The following is a 23,590-nucleotide window of genomic DNA, read 5'->3' on the forward strand; positions in this document are numbered from 1 at the left end:
GGTGGGCACACTCTGCTGCTGAAGCATAAAAATCAGCAGATTAACTATGGTGAGGTTTCTCCCACATGTGTCATCCTGCTCTGCTTCTCGCTGTAATGAGTTTTTAGAAGTGTGCTTGCACTTGCTGTAGTTCTGCAGGTCCATCGCTTCTGTCCCTGCTCAGCTTTGGAAAGCTGCTAATGAGGGAGGGAAGGTGGAAGGGTGGTGGGGAGGGATGGTGGGGGGGGATGGGTGGGGGAGAGAGCACAGGAGAGCGATGCATGCACACACCAACATCCACATGCACACACCCTGGAAGCTCTGGTGGGGTTTCCAGGCCTCCAGCCCCCAGAAGGGCTCTGCACCATTTTCTGAGCCCTGTGAGCAAAGCCAAGTGTTTATCCAGCATCCCTGGGGTGGGAGGTTGGAAACCATCCTGTGCCCCTCCCCACTGTGTGAAGGGCCAGTCATATTTGCATGGCATGTTGCATGAGCTAAATTCTGCTTGATGTGGTTGAGAATAACCTGAGTAACTACTTTCCTGGACTGAAATTGCTCCTTGAACTGCATTTTTTTTTTTTTTTTCAGAGAGTGCTCAGCAGAGTCTGCCATGGGGTTCTCTGACCGTTTGTTCAATTATGAATCACGAAGTTGTAAGTCCTTCTCCCAAGACATGAATATTTGTCCAGGGAGGCTCTTGTTTAGTGGCACAGGCTCCTCGGTCTGCCTACACTACTTCTCACTGGTGTTAGTGGGATTGCAAGCAGATTTGGAGGAGGGTCTCTACTGGGAAACTCTATCCCTAGCCAATCCCTCCTGTCTTCATTGAACCAGCAGCCCTGCAGGTAATCCTGCAGTGCCTGTGACTGCCTGGGCACAAGCAAGGGATCCTCTTGCACACAAGGAAAGAAAGTGAATACACACACCGTAAATTAACTCATGCTGTGTATGAAAAAGCTGATACTCATGATAATGCCCAGCACCAGACTCCTGACAGTCTCAGCAGTGCACAGGCCAATTTTATTTCTTCCAGGGCCAGAGCAGTGGTTCCCATGAGGACAGTGGGATGTCCTCTCAGCACCTCTTCAGGATGGGGCCCTCAGGCACAGAAGGCAGAGGTTGCAAATGTTGAGACCCATTTTGCAGTGCAATGCCTGGTTTTGGCATTTAGCTTAGAGCTTGCTGCCAATATATCACGTGGTGGATTCGCTCTTGTGGGGATGCACAGAGCCAGGAACAGGCAAAACACCAGTGTTTGGTGTTTGTGGATGCTGTGGGAGTAGGATACTGTACGGACATCATCTATGCAAATGAGATAGAGCGTTCTCCCTGCAGCTTCTCTCTTTTAGGTTAACTTTTCCTTTCCTTCCACTGCCAGGGAGCTTCTGCTTTAATGCACACACTGCTTTGAGCTGGGTAAATGAATCCCAGCTAGTGATGTACTCAGTGCTATTTAACCCGCTGTTATTCTGCACTCCCTGCAGTGCCAGGCTTCCTAGAAGGAATTTGTTATCTGCAGTATGATCCAAGCTGGGCCACTCAACTTTGGGGCCATGAGCATAATGCCTTCAACTGGATGAGGCTCCTGGAGCAAACGCTCACAGGGCTGTTCCCAAAGCTTCCCAGGCTCATCCAGCCCTACAGCAGTTACCTGCTTCCCTCTTCAAATACCCTTGGAGAAAGAGGTGCTAAGCTGTCATGGGCTTTCCGAAGCAGTGAGAGTCCCCCAGCGGGGCCAGGGGCCAATTGCAATATTTCCCCTTAGAGGTGAGATAGATTTTTTAAGTGAAAACAATTCTGCTGCTTCCCTTTGCATTTGGCAGCACTCCCATGCCAGAAAAATGATGATCAGGAGCTTTGACACCTGGAGGAGCCAGAGCCGCCCCCGCGGGGCCGTGTGTGTACCTCTGTCCGGGCTCCCACATGGGCACCAGTTGTTGCCCAACTCTGAAGAATAGATGCAAAGGGGCTAAAAAGCTGATGTAGGCCAGAAGAGGAAGAGGTGGACTCCTGTAACTGTCATCTTTAGGCATTCCAGACATAGAGAGTAAGACTAGGGTGGGAAGGAGGGGTGCCGGACATGTGTGACCCCACCATGGGTGTTTCTCATGTCTGGGGTATGGACATGAGACCCTTTTGGCCACTCTAAAAAATCTCAGAATCTTTGAGCTGAGAAAGCAAAAGCCAATTAAATATAACCCTTGTCACAGCTGTAAATTAGATACTGTATGAATTGTCACAGTAAATGAAACCCAGGTTTTGGCTGCTCTGCTGTTTTATTAGGGCATGTCTTTTCCAGATTGAAAATGCTGAGGTGGTTTGTTACCTGATTAAAGAACATGTTGGATGTGAATGCATTGCATGGTGCTAGCTGAATATTCAAGATAAGCAGGGATTATTCAAATCCTCAAGCAACAAACTTCAATTAGATGGGAGAGATTCAATTACGCTTTAGAGGGACTCTGGCTACAAGCATGTATGATACGGCAGGAAAATGTATGCAAAAGAATTTCATGGAAAGGAGCAATTATTTTATCACAAAGTGAAATTTGCTCATCAGTCCTGAATAGAAGCCCAAATAACTGAGGCTTTTAAGGAGATGATACATGGACCAGGATGGATTTCAGCTGAATGCTAAGGCTGAGAGCCTCAAGCAGGTTTAAGTGAGTTTGATTAATGTCTGTGCAGTTATCAGCTGAAGTTTTTGTCTAGTGACTTTATGATATTTGGTCTTGGATAAAGGATATTGTAACAAGGATGTAGGACTTTGGCAGCACATGTATCCCAACCCCACCATTAAGATAAAGTTTTAGAAATTGAATTGGTTTTGAGTCTGAAGATGCTGGTTCCTTCTCCCCCAGCATCTCTGTATAATATTACTTCAGTGAAAAAAGCACAGGGAAAAGTCAAACACTTTGCAAAAGAACACAGACATTTGAATTTAATAAATTATAAAATTAAAGATTCTAATTTGTATATACATTTTTAATATACAAGAAATGGCTATTTATTGCAATTTCTGTTAAGGCATATGTAAGTGAATGGAAGTTGCATATAGATATTCAGATGAACATAGCTAATACTGTGCATTGTAGGTGAGTAAATAAGACATTAAATGCATTATGTAATAGAATAAAACATAAAACCCTTTGAGTACTGGTAAAGCACCATTTCTAGAATTCTCAAAATACCTGATAGCATTCTATGGAAATGTTGTGAGACTCTAAATATTGAATGGATATATGAATATAAAAAGTGATGCATTCATAATAGACTACAGAAATTTGTAAAGGAGTGTTGGTGAAAAAAATGGCAGTAGATTGGAGCCAAAGGAGGCAGAATTGGTTTGGGATCTTTTTTTTATTTTCATGAGGGGCTGTCACTTGGATTTTAGTTTCGACCAACAGAAAAATGACAATTTAGAAATCTGTAAACTTGCACGTTTAGATCACAAAATGCTTTGCTTAATGGGAGCACATTGCTTTAGCTCTCAGTTCTCTGAGATGGTCCCTGCAGGAATATGTTTACTTATAAATCTGCTTTAGCTTCTCGGGATTAGGTTACGTTAAAATACCACTCTCTGCTCATTATGGCTCAAAATGCAGTACCTGGGCAACAGCAAAATGGTTACAGAAGACACACTACGATGACACTCTTGACCAATTACAGCACTGTAGAAAAGAGGAAATGGTTGTCAAAGTTCAACTAACCAAAAAATGACCGAAATTTCCACTGCATGACATGGAACAAAGATCAACTAAGAGCAGAACCCCACCTATTGCCTTGGGCTGCCTTTTCTTCATCAATAGAGCTCTGCTCTGTGTTTTCCAGTAGAAGTGAAGTACATGTTCTTAGGAAATGACCATCGTGGTGAACTGCTGAAAAAAACACCTTCTGAAAAACTCATGCCGGATTGAAAAGGCGGCATCTTTCCTGGTCTGAAGGCACTTTGTTTTTTCCCCCTCATACAGCTAGTCTGTAAAGAGAAGGCAGCTGGTGGCTCTACTCCAAAAAGGACATGGACCAGTCTGTGTCCATCAGCATCTCACTGTCTTGAGCAATCTAAACTGAAGCTGCTTCTTCAAATATCATTTCAGTGTTCTCCAAATAACTGCTAGAGAAATATTCAGTAGAATTAAACCCATCAAGAAATAAATCAAATTAAATCTCCCAAAAGGTGAGACTGAGAAGGGAGCAGATGCAAATTGCCTAAATGCAGATGCCACTAGGCATTGCGTCGGGTCCCTAATGAACACCAGACCTTGTGTAGGACCACACCAGCCTTCTGGGAGGCTGCTCCTGCTCCAAGATGCAGCAGAAGTTTCCACTTTATCTGGAAAACATGCTTTTGGTTTGTTTGATTGTACACTGACTCACTCTATAGAAAGAATAAAGTCGTCAAGTTTCTGAACTTTAAACCAGCTTTGCAAGTTCAGCCAGGGTGTCCATGCTGCGCGTGAGCGAGCGAACCCCTGCGAATTGATCTTGCCCAGCCTACAGCAGTCCTGGCCGCTGGGAGACACGGCTGGAAATGGTCAGCACAGAACCACCCTGTCCTTTTCAAATGTTGCGTCACCACACTGGAACAGGCCTTTCCTCGTGCTGGTTGCAGAAAGGTCACTTGAAGTTGCACCAAATTCCTGCCCCACTTGCTATTGGGACACAATTTAGAAGTCCTTTGGACACAAGAGGCTATTTGTAAGAAAGCATTTTGAGCTGTGGGCTTCCTCCTGTGACGTTTCTTCACATTGCCTGGTTGACTAAGCCTATTCCAGTAGCTAAGGAAGAACAAAAGCTATTAAAATTAGATGGGTTATCTCAGGCTTCTGGAGGTCAGAGAAATGGGTCTCCACAAAGTCCCAGAGCGTAAGACTGGCACCATCCAGGCAGCAAACTTCTACCTCCCCACCTGCATAACTTCAAGCCCCAACCCCTCTCTACGCACAGGATTGTGAGGGTTTTTCCTAAGTTTATCATATGCTTGGATGTGCTTCTAGGCTATGAAAAAACTGGGAGTTGTGGCTTATTTTTATTGTCCACAGAGCAAAAATCAGGATAATAACTTGAAGGGGAAAAGATGAGTTTTACACTAACCACATCTGTGTAAAGGAAATGTGGAAGGCAAGAAATACTCACTATGTCTACAGGCAGGGAGCCCAGCTACAGCTTGTGTCCCTCATGGCACAGCAGCTGGAATTATGTTGATTTAGACACATCTTCCTTGCTTATAAATAGCATGGTGTTTGGTTGTTTTTTTTTTCTTCAGTGCTCATTACTACATTGCTCTGTTTTGCACAGATGTGACCTGACCCTATGCCGTTACTAAAACTTGTCCTGTCTGCAGGCAACCACAGATCCCTTGGTACAAGGCTCCCGGGGCCAGAGCCAGGCTTGCCTGTGCATCGTGGCTCTAACAGCAGGCAGGCCATGCAGCAGGGCTGGGGCGAGAGAAGGCTACCACACAGGTAACTAAAGATAAGCAACCTCCAACTGCAGGAAAAGGTGTAGTGTCTCATGAGTGAAAGTCTGAGGTGAGACTTCTGCCACTGCTCCAGCCAACCACTGCTCAATGCTGCCAACTGTGAAGCTTTAAGTTTTACTTTTCAAAACCAGAACAGATGACTGTTGCTTGCGCTGGCTGCTGTTTTCACATCTGCAGCCACGTCTGCTTGGTGCAGAAGATGTTTCCTAGTGCTCTAGACTTTTTCCAGGCCCATTATGCTTCCCGGTCTTCATGGTCTTCAGTGTAACTCCCATCTCTGAACTATCTGAGCTGCCCCTAAACACTCACCCAAGTGTATCACCATGGTCCTCTGTAAGAAGTGACTCTTCAGGCCATCACACCAGCTGAAAACATTCCTTCTCAGCTTTGTCTAGTATCTCCATAAAGTATTTTTCTTAAACCATGTCTTGTCTTCCAAAGACTTCTGGGCACAGTTCAGGCCAGAACAGTTCAACATCTCAGTGCTGCAAAGACTGCTGTTCCTGCAGGCTCCCTCCTCCTTTCCAGCAGGACTGGCTTGTTTTCAAGAGGTGACTGGGCAGCTCATTCAGCCATGGTGGTGAAGGGCAGAAGGCGGGGTTGCAGGAAGCCACATATGGTTCACCTTGCAATGATGCTCTTTGTCAGCAGCCAGGCCACAGAAGAGCTCACACGTTGCTGGAAACTCAGCACATGTCCAAAAATTGTAACTGTATATACAGGCTTATTACTGGTGCTGCTTCCAACTAAGACCAGCTCAGGCTGGAGGATAAGATCTTACTCTCAGGCTGGAAAATCTGAACTAGGAGCCATCTGACCTACCTAGTGGTAAAGGGGGGATTTCAGGGAAGCCCTGGGCTCTGCAGGAGGTTTACCAGCAAAGAGGAAACAAACAGAAGAGTCCAAGCCACGAGACAGGAGAAAAACTGCTCAGATGCCACCCACAGCAGGAACTGGTACACACTCCCCATCTCTGCAGTGTTAGAGCCAAGCTGAATTCATCTTCTAGTCTCCAACCAGGAACTGAAAATGACCTATGAAAACCATGATGACCCTGAGGGGAAAGGAAGTACTCAAAGGGTTGTCAGGTTACACATCTTAAAGTTTCTAGCAGACCTGGTACTGTGAGTACACATATGTGTGTGTGGATGTACATGTATATGTAAGGGCACAGCAAGCAATTGTCCACTTCTGCACCAATAAAGCTGTCCCAAGGAAAGGAAGATAATACAAAATTATTTCCTCCAAAATAACCTCATCCTACAGGAGAAAAATAAAATGTTTTCTTAACAAAGCACCAAAGAAAAGGCAACAAGAATCCAGTCATCTTTAAGTTAAACAGTATGTGGGTAGAAAAAAAATCAGACTGACAAAAAAAGCACCAACCAACAAAGATCACTGAGGCTGTTGCATTACAGGAACTTGAAGACTAGCAAAAGCATGGATAATTGTAAACAGAAAGACTAGGATGTTGTAAGTCCAAGTTGGCCGGATCTACCCTACTAAACGTCTTGCATGTATTCAAAAGTTTAGAAGAATCCTTTGAAATTTTTTATGGAAATATGTAAACTACTTTTTGCCAGTTTTTAATTTACACATAAATATATGGCTACAGAATTTTATCTATATTTTCTTATGCAGTCCTGGTTAAGAAAGCTCTGTAAGCACATGCCTCGCAGTGACCACAGGAGCAGCTCTACCAAAGTCAGCTAAACTTAGTGGGGCATGTCCTTAAGTCCCTTGCTGAACCGGGGGCTGAGTTAGTGCCCGGGTGTATGCAATGCACAGAAGCATCACAGGATGGCTGACCACCTGCTTGTCGGTGTTAAAGGGATTTATTATGTCTTGGAACTGTTTTCCTCCATCCTAAATGTAACTCCCATTACTGTTCCCAAGCAGTTTTACACAGGCATAATAGACTTAAAAGAGCCCATAAACAAGAAAACTGCTAACCCGGTCTAGGTGTTACAGTTTGTTTGGATTCAGTGAAACGCTAGAATGATATTGCACTAATACTCTACTGCACCCTGTAAACCTAGCCGTCAAAGTGTTCAGATTAGCACTTACAAAACAATCTGTCATTTCCATTTATAGTAGGCTTTAGAATTTGGCATTTCTGCCATAGCACCACTTTGATTTTTCCCCATTTTTAGTCTCTATGACATGGGCAATACTATGATGTTGGTAACATCTCTATAAGAGAAAAATGTTGTTTGTGCCATATTTCCATTTTAGTTTACTTTCCTAAGAGTCTCTTTTTTCCTTTTCTCAGCAATCAGCTCCTGAATTCTTTGATTCCTTGTCCTTTCATAAGGTATCCTCCTCTGTGTAATGATGTTGTGCTGTGATACTTCGATATCCAACCCATCGATTTTATAGGGAACATCCACCGCATTGATTTCTGGGTGTTCCTCAGTTGCATTGGAAGGAGGTGCACGTGTTTTGGAAACATGAGGAGGGCTGGTGGCTGACTGTGTGGTGGACACTCCCATGGGAGGGCTGAGGGTGGTCAGGAGCTCCTCCTCAATGACATTATTCTTATTTATGTTAGAATCAGTTACATTGGCATCCTCTGTTATGTTGCTGTACATATTACAGGATTTGCAACACAGCTTATTGTAACCGGGAATCGAGCAGTAACGAGAGAGAACCTCCATGCGACAAAACATTGACTTGTCTCCTTGACAATGATCTTCTGAAAGAGAAAAAGGGAACAGATAAATAAAGAGCATCTTCACATTAATCAGAAAAAGAAACACAGCTGAAGCTTTGGCAGTGGGCAGAGGGTTTGGTATTTAAAGTGGGATGGAAAACTGGCAAATGAGCTTTCTATAAGCAGAAGCAGGCTTAATATTAAAACTCAACTCACTTCAAGGGATGCAAAAGCTGTTTTGCACTGTTTGTACCAGCCCCATCCACACTATAGACCATAACACTCTAATTTTGGACTTTGCATTCTGGGAGTGCTACCCTGAAGACCATGTAGCCACGATGAATTGCATTCCTGACTTGCCTTAGAGTTCAAAACACACTGATAGTACTGTGTTGTTGCTAATGCTACATTTAATCCCCAGAAAGACATCAAGGTTTATATTGAAAAATCCTTTTTTTGCTTCTCTTAATGCTTTTCTGTGTTCAGTGACTAACCACAGTCGAGGTAATTTACATTTATCTGATCTGTCTCAAGAAAGTCAAGTCTTATTTCAATGTGTACTGTGTAACCCTCAGAATTAATCTATCTCCCACTGGAGTGATATTTTTGCCAGGTACCACTATTCTGGAAACAGCAGCACTGCCTGAGCACATCCCTTGTTTGAGAGAAAAGCGGTGCATTTAGCATAACACTTTTCTCCTCCGCCTCCTCGAAGGGAGGTGGTATTTTCAGAACAACAAACTCCAGTCCGATGGAGTCAAGCCAGTCCATTAATGACTGGGAGATTCAGTAACAAGTCCCAATTTTTGTGTCATTGACTGGAAAACTGTAATAAAAGAGAAAGAATGGTAACTGATAGGTTTTTTAAACTGTCGATAGCTGCTATGACAATCTGCACTGTAACAGAGGTATTATGGTAGATCCTGATCTTGCTGAAATACAGGTTGCAAAATGTAGGCTAAGGCATTAAAGGTGAACTGGTCAAACTGTATTAGTCTGAGAAACATAAACAGAAGCCTACTCAGAGATTACTCAAGCCCTTGTAATTTCTGCTCAGAAGAGGTAGAGGACTATATGAATTGGTGGCAGATGGACGGTGAGGGGTTAGCAGGCTCCCTGGAGAGGAAGCTACCTGTCCTCTGTCCTACATACAGGCCCGACAGCTCCCACACCTCCAGGCTGAAGTGATGCAGCCAGGAGCAATCGGGAACAGCAGTGAAGGAAAAATCCCAACACGCAGCCCGTGCTGAAAGAAAGATGAGTCAGAGGGCTTGTAGGAGAGGAGAGGGCTGAGGAGAAAGGCAGACTGACCAACACTTGGCATAATCAGTAACCAAACATTTTCTCTGTAACAGTGCTGAGACAGAGATGAAACCACTTCTGCCTCTTTCCCCGCCCTTACTACATTTCCACCTACTCTTACAGTAAAGGATGAGTAACTCCAATTACTCGCCTTCATTTCGAGTGTACCCGACGGCACACAGCGTGCTCAAGTCAGCATGTTACTGGAGCTCGTATTTCACCATCCTGCTACAAACTGACTTACCCTGTCAGCAACCTTACAGCAAAGTAGAGAACCAGAGCAGATTCAGAGATATCAAGTGAACTCAGAAAGCGTAGGTGCTGCCTCTTCACTCATCCTCAGTTAACAAAATAGGGCATTATAGGTGTTTAATTGGCAAACATATCAGTCTAAAATAAACTAGTAACTGTTGCTGCTGCTTTAAAATGCTAGTGCTGGCTGAGGAAGGTGGAAACACCTTCCCTGCATGGTATTTATGCCCCGATTGTTGCATTTGTTGCAGAAAATCAAAATTCTGGTTCCTATTTCCAAATGCGTCAATTCATTTTCATATTTTTCAAATGCTGAACTGAGATGCTGCTGGAAATAAAGAACAACTCCTTCCTTGGGAACCTAAGAATAGTACCTCGGTTTTGGAGACATTTTCAAACCAGTCTTTAAGAGCTGGAACTGTTCATATCTGCATGCACAACTCTATACAAAGGACTGCATGTGCCTATAGAGCTTTACATATATTTTTACATACCACGTAGAGTCCTCTTTGAACATTTTGCCTTGTGTTGCATGACCTTAGTGCAAGCTTCTCCAAATGGCTTGCAAAATAAAAGCCAACAGATATAACATTTAAATGTAGTTTCAACAAGGCAGATCTGTTCTTGGCTTCGTAAGAATCACTAAAAGCACCTTTAGAAAAATGCCTTTTTTCCTATCAAAAACACGTAATGTCAAGTTTAAAAATACATGAAAATAAAAATGCATTATGTAATATGTTTAGTGTCATCTGATAAGTTATATAAATAAACTCTGTAACTTATGAATGTCAGAATGGAATTTTTATCCTCTATCCAGACCAAAATATCCAGATTTGCTTAACTTTTATTTATTTTTACTTGCAGTATGCATGACAGACTGGAAGTATATCTTTAAAACATCAGTAAGAAAAAAATAAATCAGTTTCACAGTCACTTTGGTACACATTAGTCTCATAAAAAAATATTGAAAAGCAAACTGAATTGGCACATCTTTAATATTATGTTAAATACATACAAAACACTAATAAAATATCCCTGATAAACCAAAGTGCATATAGACATAGTGCACAATGCCCAGATACCTTATTGCACCATTCTCTATAGCCACCCATCTCTTGAAACATCACTAAACATTGTCTATTTAAAGGTAACAGTCATGAATATATTTATACAGTTAAACACCAATTATTTTACATAACAGTATTCAGTGCCAGATACGTGTCTTTGCTTTTTCACCTTGTCATGTAAATTGTTAACATGTTTCAGGAAATTATCATATTAACAGCAAAATTTAAATATGTGATCACATGATAATGACAAGTTTGAAGTGCTACACTGTTGACAACCCGAAGATTCAAAAATGCCACTTTTCCAAAGAATATGATCAATGCAATAAGGTAGTAATTTGCTCCAAGACTGCAGTTTAAAAGTTTATACACTTCTACTATTGGTACTGACTGTCACAAACAGGTTTATGACTTGTGAATTCCAAACCTTCAACACAAACACGGAAGGTGAAGCAAGAATGCCAGTAAAATTTCAGTAAGTCAGGTCACAATCCTGTCTTGATGAAGATATGGATATGCACTGTGCAAATTAACCTCAGATTAAATTTACTGCCTTCTAATAGTTATCATTCAAGTAAAAACACTCCATATGAAGATTAACTCAAGGTACCAGTGTACTGTTTATATTTAAAGCTGGATCTGGTAAATTAATGCCATTTACATTTCAACATTAAGGCATTTTTCTAAAATTCTTCTTCTAAGCAAAAAAAGCAATAAAAATTGAGGTAATTCTGTAGTAGTTCACACTGTTATGTTTGCCAGTTGACACATCTATAGAGCATACACACACACGCACACATACAACCATACCAGTCAAGTCAGACATGCACATGGTGAAAAAAGACCAAAGATGTAATGAGTATAAACAACTCCATGCTGAGCAGCTGGAGACATCGTAGTTGATGAAAACATCATATTGCCTCCGCCAGGTTAAGAAAAACACCACCACGCAACCTTCAACATGGACCATGCCTGTTCTGCTTCAGTTTTGTTTCTAAAGTGAAAGTATGCAAAACTGGCAAAAATTGTGCAATGAGAAAAATTAATGCAACTTTTCTCAAGGGTATTTCAAACCACCACCAGGAGTTTGGCAAGAGCAGACAGCATCATAGCAGCACGGAAAGTACCAACAGAAACTGAGCTTCTGCTTCCCAGTGAACCCTCCACAGGTTACAAACAGAAATGTGAGGGTCAGGAATAAAAAATGAGCATCAAGGGTGAGGGTGAAGCAATGGCATCGCAAAGGAAAATGGAATGAAAAAAATTCTTTCACTAATCAGACTACCCTGTCAGCAAACTGAAACTAGAGAGTTGTAAGATTTAGGGTTTTTAGATAAAGGAGAACTTTAGCACTACAAGGTGTCATTATTGTGATGTGATCACATTCACAATAAGTTCTCAGTTTTGCTACCAAACTGAACATCATGAACCAGTAAGAGCCTTTTTTCACCATCGCCAAGCAACAACCAAACCGATCCCAGCTCCCTTTCAGAGGACTGCAACATACTGTGGAGATCCAACTTCACACATCCAACACTTCAAGACCTCCACCACCAGTGCTACGCAAGCTCCAGAGAAGAAAGACACCGAGCACCAAGTGCCTGGTGTGAAAAAAAGATTCAGCCCAAGATTTAAACTTGGCAAAGTCAAGGGAATTTTCCGCATAGAGAGAAGAAGAGAGCAAAAGGCAAAGTCCACATTCGATGTGGCATGCATTTAAGGGCAAAGGCAGAGTTATAAATGGGTCTTTTACTTGAAGATATTTTCTGGATGGGGTAGTCTGGATCAGGTCTTGACAGCCATTGTATCATGTAGGTTTTCTTTGAAGGATCAGAAACGTTTCCTTGAATAGAGGAAAAAAAAAAAAAAAAAGATGCAACACAAGATATATTAGTATTAAGTAGCTGACCTGTCAGATGTGGATAAGCTAAGAGAGCGAGTGGGATCTGATGGTGAAGGAGCCTGGGGAAGGATTATGACCAGGCTGTGTAGTTTTGGGCAGAAGGTGCTATTTTGCCACTTTGCTACAACTTGTGCCCAGTGCTGGACAGCCAACACTGAAGACAGCCTGAAGGCCAGTTCTCCAGAAGTACTTCTCACAGCAGCATTATGTCTTAAGATACATACAGTCTAGTTTAGTTATACTACTGCCTCTTTAACATCTTTGTACTGGAGACCATAATTGACAGCTTGGTTCTAATTAATTAGGAATCAAAAGCTACCTTGGGAAATACATCAAGAATAATAATAAAAAAAAAATAAATTACTTAAAATAGGAATATGTAAAATGATCTCACAAGTATCATTTGCAAACAGCTGAAAAGGTAACAGGGATAAAGGCATTAGTGTCCTGGATTAAGCAGGAACTAATATATTACAGCTTTAAAAAAACTGAGTCAGATAACCCCTGAAGATAACCTGTGCTTGACAGAATGGAAAAGAAGCCTGGAACAGTCGCTGGAGATGGGGAAAGCAAAGAGGCATCTTTGTACACGATGCCCTTGATTAGCCACAACCCAGCAGCCTCTTCCCAAGCCCAGCACGTCTCAGGGGCGCAGAGGAGCTGTCGTCTGCTGGCCAGATCCAGCCATCACAGCTGAGCTGAGGTCTGCCCCAGCTTCTCACTCTGTCCTGGGGCAAGCGGTGCTCTCCACCATGAAAAGAGAACAACCACGTGCCCAAGAAGCCCATCGGCCACACAACAGCTCTACAGTCATAAAGTCTGCTCAAAAACGGGGCTATGGAGAACTGCCACCCCAGGCTCTAGATGTAGCACACAAGTATCAATTTGATGAAGGTATTCCATATAAATTCAATCAACATAAATTTTTTTCAGCAGGTAATACAGGCTAGAGAAGAGAAGCACTTACTCGGACATGGAGGTAGTCTGCAAATCCTTACAGTCTCTGGTTTATTTTCTTTACAAAGGCCGATAGCGTTGTCCTTGGTCCGGCACAGGACCGGGCGATCCTGTGTACCGTTGCCACAGCTGACAGAGCACTGAAAGGAGAGGCACCAGTTAGACCCCCAGCCAGCCCTTGGAAACAATGCATTAGAAATTAGTTTTTAAATTCTAAACCACTGTCCTTGATTTGAGCCGGCATGGTACACTATTTGAACCACCGCATACCTACAGTAAAACAGGCAAGACGGAGAACCACTGCTTTTTGTGTTATACCATTAATTGTGAGACACTCCAAGAAAGAGCTTATAGTCTGAGCAGTAATGAAACAATTGTAAATGTGAGATGCACCAGGGATGGCATTGCTTGTGACACCTATTCAACCCAATGAGCATAAAAATCGTTTGTACTTATTTGCGTGGCACAGTTTTAAAATAAAATATTGTATCTCCAAATGCAGCCACGTTTTTTAAAGAATTTAATGGAGAAATGCTGAGACTGACTAAGGATTCCGTGTATCAAAACTGTAAGAGAAATTTAATGTTGGAATATTCCATTCATATTTCTTGCCTTCTGCTGACTGCAAAGGTTTGCAAATATGAATAGGTGGAGCTTCTTGTTGCTCTAGTAAATACTTTACAGTGGCACTTCATTTCTTGCTCACACAGTGAGTTAGCCAAAGGGCCAGGGATGGAAAGCACAAAATGCCCAGTTCCTGATGCCTGTTATGGGAGTGACTGAATCCTGTTTAACCCATAGCAACAGCAAACAGAAAGGGTTCACCAATCATGCCCTGTATTTCCATAGTAAACTAGGTGAAAAACTCTGTCCTTTAGGTTATGGAGAGAACCTTATGAGGCTGAGCAGCTAAATCTGCTGAAGGCCTTTACATCAAAAAGGCTCACACCTTTGAATCTCCCCGAGTGCTGATGCCCTACTTCCTTGGGTATCCTTAATCACAGTGTCCAAAGACTTTAAAGTCTTCTTTACTTGAAAGAAAACAGTGATAAAAGAATTCATTGCCTTTCTCTCAGCTTAAGTCAACAGGTGAATGATTGTGAGCAGAATAAAGAGCAGGTAGAAGTCAGATTTCCTGATGCGGGCATTTTATACAGGTGGCTCATGGGATCTGGATCATCCAGCATCTCTGCAGGATGGCTTTACTGGCTGTTTCACTACCACCATCTCTCCATCTAACTCACTTTCTGTGGCATTAGTAGCAGTGGAAGCAATACACTCTCTGCGTAGGTATTAGTTTATTGTGGCAATGCATTTGAAATAGAAAGCACAGAACAAATGCCAAGATTTTCACCCCTGCATTATAAGAAATTAGTTGATTGAGACCTCCAGAAAGAGACTGACCTGTGACCAGGGTCCTATTCTCCACTGCGCTGGGCAAAGCTCCCGGTTGCAAGGCCTCCTGCCTTCTGGACGGTCGTTGTTGCAGTACTTGGTATGAACAGACCGATTTGTATTATCATGTAGGGGCTGGATACATCGGACAGATCGTACTTGATATCCTGTTTTCCCACAACTTTTGCTGCAAGGCTCCCATTCTCCTGTAACCCATCTGGGTTAGTGAAAAGAGAATAAGCTGAGTAAAATTCCCTCTCTCCTAAATTAGGTGAATTCAAACTGTCTGTTGAACCGTAACTCTTAAACACGGTTTTAACAGGATGTGAATATTAGTTCTGATATAGAAAAAGAAGAATATATGAAAAATCATAAGTAGTCATGGCAAGGGTTATTTGACTGTGTCCCTGAAAAAACAGTAATTAGACCCAGATCTTTAAAATTACTCTTTCTCTGAGATAAGCATTATTTTTACTTTGCTTCATTTGCTTTTATTTTAAGCTGTCCCTTCCAAGGCTGCACATAAAAGTATGGTAGTTTTTATGTCAAAAGCAGCCACCCAAGGATGCTGCTGAGCTTCCCAGGTCCTGGCGCATGAGCTGTGCCTTGTCTCATAATGTAGCATGCACCAGCCATCCCCACAGCCAGTTTCCATGGGAATGAATCCAAAACATCTGGGTTATAAATGCAGCTCCAGCCTGGCCCACATCTGGACAATCCACAGACCATATCCCTGGCCATGCCAGACACCATCTGCTGAAGCACTGGCAGACCCAGCTACACCATCAGTGCTGTGTGTGCTGAGCTCGGGCAAATTGGGGTCCTCAGCATCATCAACGTTTGGTTTTGGGGAAGGCAACACTCCACTGAAAATCAGAATGTCTGAGTTCATAATGTGTAAATCAGTTTGGCTACTGAAAAATGAAACCTACAGCACAGTTGAAAACTCTGCTGATCATCCAAATTGGCTCAAGAATGGCAGGTATAAATTTTAAGGAACTTAGAGAAGAGCAACAAGGACAGACAGGACCAGAGGAAATTTATGTAGACTGCTGAAAGCTTGGTTATAATCAAGTAAGTGAAGATGTACAGCACTCTATAAATATTTACAGAATGCAGAGATCTGAAAGAAGGAAATATTGTTCAATGTAAACAGTATTCATGGGATAAACTTAACCAAAAAATATAGACAGTTTGAAGAAATATCCTGAGTTTGAAGCAATTGTCCTAGTGTACTCATAAAATCCTGGGTTTAGAAATAGTCAAAAAATGGCATGGGCACAAGACATTGCACTAAATGCTTGAGTTAAACAAAAAGTGGCAATTTCACCCAACTTTCTCTTTGTAGCCTATTGAAATTACACAGATGTTGAGGAAGGTGAGTGCTGTGGAACACAAAGCCATGAATCCCAAGGTGATTTCTGAGACAAAGATGATTTCTTCACAGCAGTGAAGCAGCAGCATATTAGTTTAGTGGGTGTCACAGAGCTTCATAAAATCTCTTAAATAATTGCCTCTCCCATGTACAAGTACAAAATGCTCCAATGCCATTCTATGGAAACAGAGGTGACTGAAACATTCAGGAATCCAAGTACAATTTAGGATCCTATTGAGTCTTTGTGGTACATGGGTCCAATTATATTTGCAGCTGAAAGAAGAATACAGTCCTTTCCAGAGAGCCTGAGATATGGTTAGGTCATTACTTCAGTTTTCCAATAAATAAATGTTAAACCCTGACCCATGCTGAGTTTATGGGGCACAGTTTCTTGACTTTTCTCTCTTTCAAATCTTTTTTTGAGAGGAAGTTAGGAAATATTGTGTGGTATGTTTTACTTATTTGCTGTGCTTCCTGGAATCTACACTTGGTCCCCAGAGATAAAAGCTGGGATCAACATCCTAATTTCTTGTTGCAGTAATAACACAAAGAATATACGAGTCCTACATGTGTAAGGAGTAACCTGCTGCCAGTCAAAAAAAGCATCTGTAAAACGTGAATTTTACAGAACACTTGACTATGTATAGGAAAGAGGAAGGTACAACAGGCATGCCATGCTGTACGAGCCAGAGACATCTAACAGGTCAAATATTTTTCTCTGTGTTTAAATGTCAAAAAATATGCTGTGAACTTTAAGGAAGAGTTGGATTTGAGAGGCTGTATGACATAGGTTTTCTTATGTAGCACTCTGTAAATTTGCTCTTACATGGTTAATTCACACTGGGTAAAATCAACTTGTATAAATTTAATTTATGTCTATTTTTTATTACCTCAAGATGGCCTGAACACAAATGTCTGGATCAAGACAGCACTTCTTTTCTAATCCAACTTATTTCAGAAGTAATAGGAACCAGCAGCCCCAGAAATAGTATTTCTACAAGCAGAATATAGCATCATATTCCCACAGTCCTGGGTGTCTGCAGTGATGCACAGAGGTGAAGCTTAAGTCACCTTCTTTCAGGTGACAAGTGCCCGCAGGGTATAAAGCCTCTCACAGCTGCCGCAGTGATGCTTACATGGGCTGGGAGCACTCCTGGAGGTTGCACACCCTGCGAATGGGCTTAGGCTTTTGGATCAACTCGCAGTAACTCCGATGAACCATCTTATGGTCTGTCTTCCTCCGGCAGCCGTATTTTGTGAATTGGTAGCCTGAAGAAAGAGGCTTCTTTTATTTTCAGCACTGGTAGATCTTAAACAGGACTTGGGTTTCAAACAAACTGCACATACACTGTCAAAGTTTGCAGCTGGAACTACAGATGAACACGCTACAAACTGCACTGAATAAACATTTATTCATGTAGGTTTAGCACCCAGAATTGCTCACCCCCTTTATTTTTTACTACAGGCTATAATGAAAAAACAACATCATCTAGCATTTCAAAAACAGTCTGCAAACCTGCACAGCCAAACTCCGGCACTGCCACCTAACCAGTAGCCTGGGGAACAGCACCAGGGCAGCCATCTGGCCCCAAAGGCAGGGCCTTACGTTGCAAGGTCCACACCACAGGATGCACCTTTACTAAGAGCTGCCCCATGGCACCCTGAGGTTTGGCACCCTCACAGCTTGGAGTCCCTCATCCAAATCTTGCACATTTGTACAATTTTTCAGTTTCATAAATCTAAATCAGACATGAGCCACCCCAGATCTGCCTCCAAAACCACTTAAGTCAGATTTTTAACTCCATCCACTATTTATTTATCTATTTCCTAACTTAAATAAAACCCTCCCATACTCCTGGTCTCCCTAATGTCTTGTGGCAATGAACTGCACGTGGTGTTCATTCTTTCAGTTTTCTCTTAATCAATTTTGAATGCTCTGGGGTTTTGTTGTTACCTCCTCCACAAGGTTTTGAACATTGAGACCACTTCTTCAAAGCCCATTCATATGACACCGAGTCCTCTTCCAAAACATTATTGTTATCTATATTCAGGGAATCTTCATGGATCATGTACTTGTAAGTCAAAGATATCTTGGCACCACCGTGAGGAATCACCTGGTAAGCAAAACAGATGTAGGGAAAAAAGATACAAAAGACTGATATCAGAAGCTATGTGAGATGACGTGAAATAGCAATCATCATGGCTTAGATATAAAAACATCCCCAGAGGCAGTTAAACCTTTTAGCTGCACTCAACACATTTTTTTTCCCTGATGAAAAAGTATCTCTATCCTTATGACACAGAGTTTCTAAACTGCATATTAAGAAAGACTGTTGTTGATTTAGACTGATTTTTCTTGCCAGCATTGGACTGACTTCACAATGCTAAATTTTTTCCATATCCCATCACAAAGGAAGGAAATGTTGTACTAAAATGATAATGGATAGTTCCACTAAAAGACAAGGCAAATTCAAATGCACAGATAACTGAAAGCGGTGAAGAAAATTGCTTCTATTTCTGATAAAACACAAATATTCCTCTGATAATCCTGGGAATTCTCTAAAGCTTGTTATTTAATCCTGACAGAAATATAAATTATTTAGGAAAAAGTTTTGCTATCACACTGCACTAAGATAACTGCAAGAAAACAGAACTCAACGTGAATAAAGTGCAAAATATTGGTCCTTTGAAAACATAATATTTATTCCTCCTTTGACGTTCAGCTGGCCTAGATCAAGACACTACAGCTGCTTTCAGAGGGATTCTGAATCAACCTACCCCTACTCGTCTGTCACTGCAATGAAAAAAGAATTCAGTTGAGCGGGTTTGGGAACTGCAGAATTGGCTGCACCCTGACAAAGTGAGCCTGGAAGCACAAGAATTCTGCATCTGCTTTCATAGGATATATTTTCAAAACATGGACGGGAGGAGGAGCTATTAGATCTATCAGATATGAACCATTTTGACCTTTCTTTAACTAATGCTTGTATGTCAGATATTGTAAGCAAGCTGGAGAGTCTTTACACATTGGCCATTTGCTAGACCGTCACAGGAAATAATCAGGAGAGCTGGTTGCTCAACATATAACCCTGAGTTATAACAACTCTTGTACAGAGCAATGAATTAGGAGAAAGGAATTAAAATATGTCTTCTATTGTCTTACAATTGAAGCAGATGTCTTCTTGCAACTCACAAGAGGAATCTAAAATATATTATAGCACATTATGGCTCTGTAACCCTGACATTGTGTTCTGTGGAAGATGGTTTTCATTTGACTTACCAGAATAACTATTCCATTACGCAGTGGCCCCATGGTCTGCACAGTTTCTCTATCATCGTCATTCCGATATTCCCACTCCACACCCATGTCAATAAATACTTTAGAGTCTGGCACATAGTTGTCTTCGCTTAGAATGAATTTCCCCGTTTCACGATTTTTAATTGCTAGGAACAACATAAGAAAAGTGAATACAAAAAGTTCGCTTCTCATCTCAAGTTTTGTTCTGCTCTTGTCCCAGTGGAAGAAGCAGAAAAGGCCAGTGTGCCTTTTCCCTCTGTTCCCTCACAGGTTTGGAAAGACTTTTTCAGGTGTTTCAGTGAACTGCCAAATGCTTTCCTGCTCAGCTCCAGAAACATCAATCGTCCTTTTTTTTTCCTTTTTCATAGCCTGCCTTGCCAGAGAAATGAGGCCAGTGCGACTGCACCGCATGTGTCCGTCTGCCTGCTCCCGACTAACAACTTCTGAATCCACTGGCCAAATCCGAGCCAATTTTAGAGCCGGTGGGGGACCCACAGCTACTCAGCTCTTTCACATGTTGTAAAGCAGCTCAGGGGGCTGTTACTGCTCCATGAGAGAAAGGCTACTGGGCTAACCCCCAGCGGGTCCCCACAGCAAGAGAGAGACGCTAGAAACTCTATTAATTCTCCTGCTCAGATCCAGCCCGGACACCGACACAGCCCTGCTTAAGCTCCTGTTGCTCTGCGGGCGCCTGCCACTGCACACAGCACCCGATTCCTCTGGTTCAGTTGTCATCAACGCCCCATCCTTCACCTGGAGGGACTTCAGCCACCTTTGTATTAGGAATGTATAGATGGAAAATTTGCTCTCCCCATTAGAAGAAGCAGGGACTGTTTGTTATTTAACACCAGATTTTAACTCTTTTCTCTCTCTAGCAGCTACCTGATCATCCTGCTCCCTCAGCTCGACAGAGAGCAAGCTGTTCATGCCCCCTGTCTATTGTCTACCCCACACCAAAAGAAGAGCCTTGGCTGGATCGGCAAGTGATCGCTCTCCTGATGCACGGGGCCAGGCTGCACTGAGCAGCAAGGGAAGCATTAGCTGGTGAGAAGTTGGGATGACTCACGATACAATTAGCAGGCCATTCGCGGTGAATCTACTTCCAATTAATAACAGCCTCCTAGACACCGCTTTGCATTGATTACAGGGCACCACGAGGAGAGGATTTCAATTACTTTCTAAGCTGCGGGATTGATCGGGCAGGCTTGTGTCAATACTGTTAGCAATGGGGCAGAATCTGAAATGGATTTTGATGGAGCTGGGAAATGACTGAGGATGGGAAGCACGTTACAAGAGATGCACATGGAGATAATGCATTGCACCCCATAATGTAATTCAGCTCCTCTTCCAGCAGCTTTTACACATGCACATGCCAATGCAGGGATCTTCTGGCTAGGACACTGGGGAATACAGCACAGGGAAATCAAATTGCCAAACAAGTTTCCTAATTTAACATACTTAAAGGAGGCACGTGGTGTGAGAGGATAATGGGTAAATAAAGGCAGAAGCACATTGTCAGGCTCCAGAGACAAAAGTAAACAGCAGAAAAAAAAATATTCCGACTGAAAATTTTCCTACTTGTTACATACTTACCAAGATTATGACTGGTGGCGTCTGTTTCCTGGATAAGTAAATGTCTTGCACCAACAGGAATTTCAAACATCTTAATGTGCCCTTTATTGTAGTATTTGAAAAGATAGTAACTGGTTAGTATGCCACAAACAGGAAGAGTCTGTCTCTTAGGTTTTAAAATAAATCTTATTTTCTGAAAGCAGGGTGTATTACAGCAAGCTGAACCTAATCCAGCAACATTCCCATCCCTATTTCTGTACCAGGTGATGGAACGTAACAGGAACAAGGGCTTTGGGTCAGAAGAAAAATGCCTTAAGTATCATCAACAGACTTTGCTTCAGACTAAAATGGGCTTTGAGGGCCATGTGCCCCAGAGGGAGGCAATGCAAGCTCCTGTCTGACAATGAGTGATGATGACATATTATTGCAGCGCTACAGTGACTCACAGAGCAGCTGAGTGACATCAGCAGCACAAGCCCATAGAGGAGAGCAATGAAGCCTTCCTCTATACATGCACGGGCCCTGATATCAGCAGACTTAACTGACCACTGGACAAACATCTTTTTTTCAAATTCCAGGCACATCTCAAAGTAAAGTCCAGAGAGTTTATTGGAATTAGTGATGCTGTAAATGATTTGTGATTACTCTAGTACTTTCTATGAAACAGAAGAGATCAAACAAAAATACCCTGAATTCCCCAGGACAAAAATACACTGAATGCACTGACCTTGTTTCTTTGGTACTCTTGAAAATGTTCCTTTCACCACTTTGCAGTGGGAATTATCTCCTCCACAAACACCACACTTATCTTCCTGCTTCGTGGAACCAATGACCCTGTCACACCCGACTTTCTGTGCACAAAGGAGAAAACCAGCCATTCTTATTTATCCACACTTCAATTCAAATAATCCTTCACTTCAGATATCAAAACCCAGACTTCTGCTTCAGCAAATAAGTACAAATTGTAGTATTTTCATGGAAGATCAACATCTAAACAGAATTAATACTTCCAGTTCCTATAATAGCTGTCAATCAGGTGATTATATTTTTATATTATGCTTCACAATGGCCCTCTTACTGAAGGAAAGCAGCTTGGTTAAGGAAGGCTCTTAAGCCTCAGCTTATCTTTAAGCAGATGCTTAAATTCCAGGAGAATCAAGGCATCTATGTGAGGATAAGCACCTCCTCCTGTGCTTTGCTAAGTCAGAGCCTCTAATTCCATTGAAAGATGACCTGCAGCAGATCCCAACTTAGAGGAACTGTCATTGATTTTTTTTAAAAATAGCATGATCAAACACAGAGAGAAAGCACATCAGTCATATCTTAACACCACTTTCCTTGAAAGCTGCTGCATGTTCCTGTTTCATGGTACATTCCACCCCCACTAAACCTCAGCAGGAAGAGCTTTCATTGAAAGCTAATTGCAACAGTTCATCTTAAAATACTGCATTAAATATTACTTGTGTAGGTAGGCACTGTTGGAATTGAGTCACATGCAATGTGATGGGAACAGTGAATATCACACATAATATTGTGACAATAATCCTAATGAAATCTCCTTATTGCCCAAAGCTCTATTATACTTACTTAAATAGTCATTCTTGGAAAGAAACACTCAAGCTACCATTTTAATTGTTTTCACAATACTAAGCTCTGAAACAAGCCATCAAAAGCTTACCAAGCAGTCTCCCCGCACGCAGATGCTGTAAGCGTCTTTGTAGGAGCAGCGGGTCCCATCGTGCACCATCCTTTTCATATACACCACATCCCCCGTTTCCTTTGACTCACAATACAGGTGGCACCTTTCCTTAGCTGAAAAATAAAATGACCCAAATTGTGCGTGTTCAGCTCTACCAGTTTAGTTGCTGACTTTGTGAACAGCACTTTCAGTAGTGTTGGCTCTCTCTTCTTTCTTGCATACATCACAGAACACAATATGGTACTCCATAAATCATCAATGCTTATCCCCTTTCAAAGGCTATGTGATCATTTGGAAACTGCTGAATCATAAAGCACCCATGTGTCATCATTAGGAGACAGTCTTAAAAATAACAGATCATTTACTTTGATGCAGGGGGCCTCTATTTAATCCTTTGTTGGATGATGCAATCTGGCAGAGGTTTCCGCAGTCTGCTACATGACTACCTGGGAGAGATGAAGGTTTCTGAATAAGCTTTTCCTGCACTGCACTTAAATATGAAAAAAAGCAAAAGTCATTTTGTCATTAAAAGCAACTGTTCGACACTGAGTGAATCTGGCACCCAAAACGTCTTCAGAGACAGCTGGACCATACTATTTCCTCCTAAACATGAAGTTAACTCTCCTTCATTGTTGTACTTGTATTTATGATAGTTT

General features: G+C 42.1%; 1 protein-coding gene across 1 annotated transcript in view; it reads right to left on the minus strand.

Moving 5' to 3' along the window:
• Positions 1–2,946: 2,946 nt before the first annotated feature.
• The window catches only part of ADAMTS2 (ADAM metallopeptidase with thrombospondin type 1 motif 2), a 192,260-nt gene continuing 171,616 nt past the window's right edge, over positions 2,947–23,590 (minus strand). Inside the window, exons 13-22 of the mRNA XM_042790311.1 lie at positions 22,914–23,047; positions 21,963–22,086; positions 21,257–21,337; positions 19,646–19,809; positions 18,320–18,479; positions 17,502–17,634; positions 15,000–15,207; positions 13,606–13,735; positions 12,489–12,578; positions 2,947–8,156 (exon numbers count right to left, since the gene is read on the minus strand). Of these exons, the coding sequence (XP_042646245.1) occupies positions 7,693–8,156; positions 12,489–12,578; positions 13,606–13,735; positions 15,000–15,207; positions 17,502–17,634; positions 18,320–18,479; positions 19,646–19,809; positions 21,257–21,337; positions 21,963–22,086; positions 22,914–23,047 (1,688 nt within the window). The 3' untranslated portion in view covers positions 2,947–7,692. The remainder of the gene's footprint in view (positions 8,157–12,488; positions 12,579–13,605; positions 13,736–14,999; positions 15,208–17,501; positions 17,635–18,319; positions 18,480–19,645; positions 19,810–21,256; positions 21,338–21,962; positions 22,087–22,913; positions 23,048–23,590) is intronic.

This window comes from Tyto alba, unplaced genomic scaffold (assembly GCF_018691265.1).
Source record: "Tyto alba isolate M040663 unplaced genomic scaffold, T.alba_DEE_v4.0 Super-Scaffold_17, whole genome shotgun sequence".
Classification (NCBI taxonomy): Eukaryota; Metazoa; Chordata; class Aves; order Strigiformes; family Tytonidae; genus Tyto; species Tyto alba.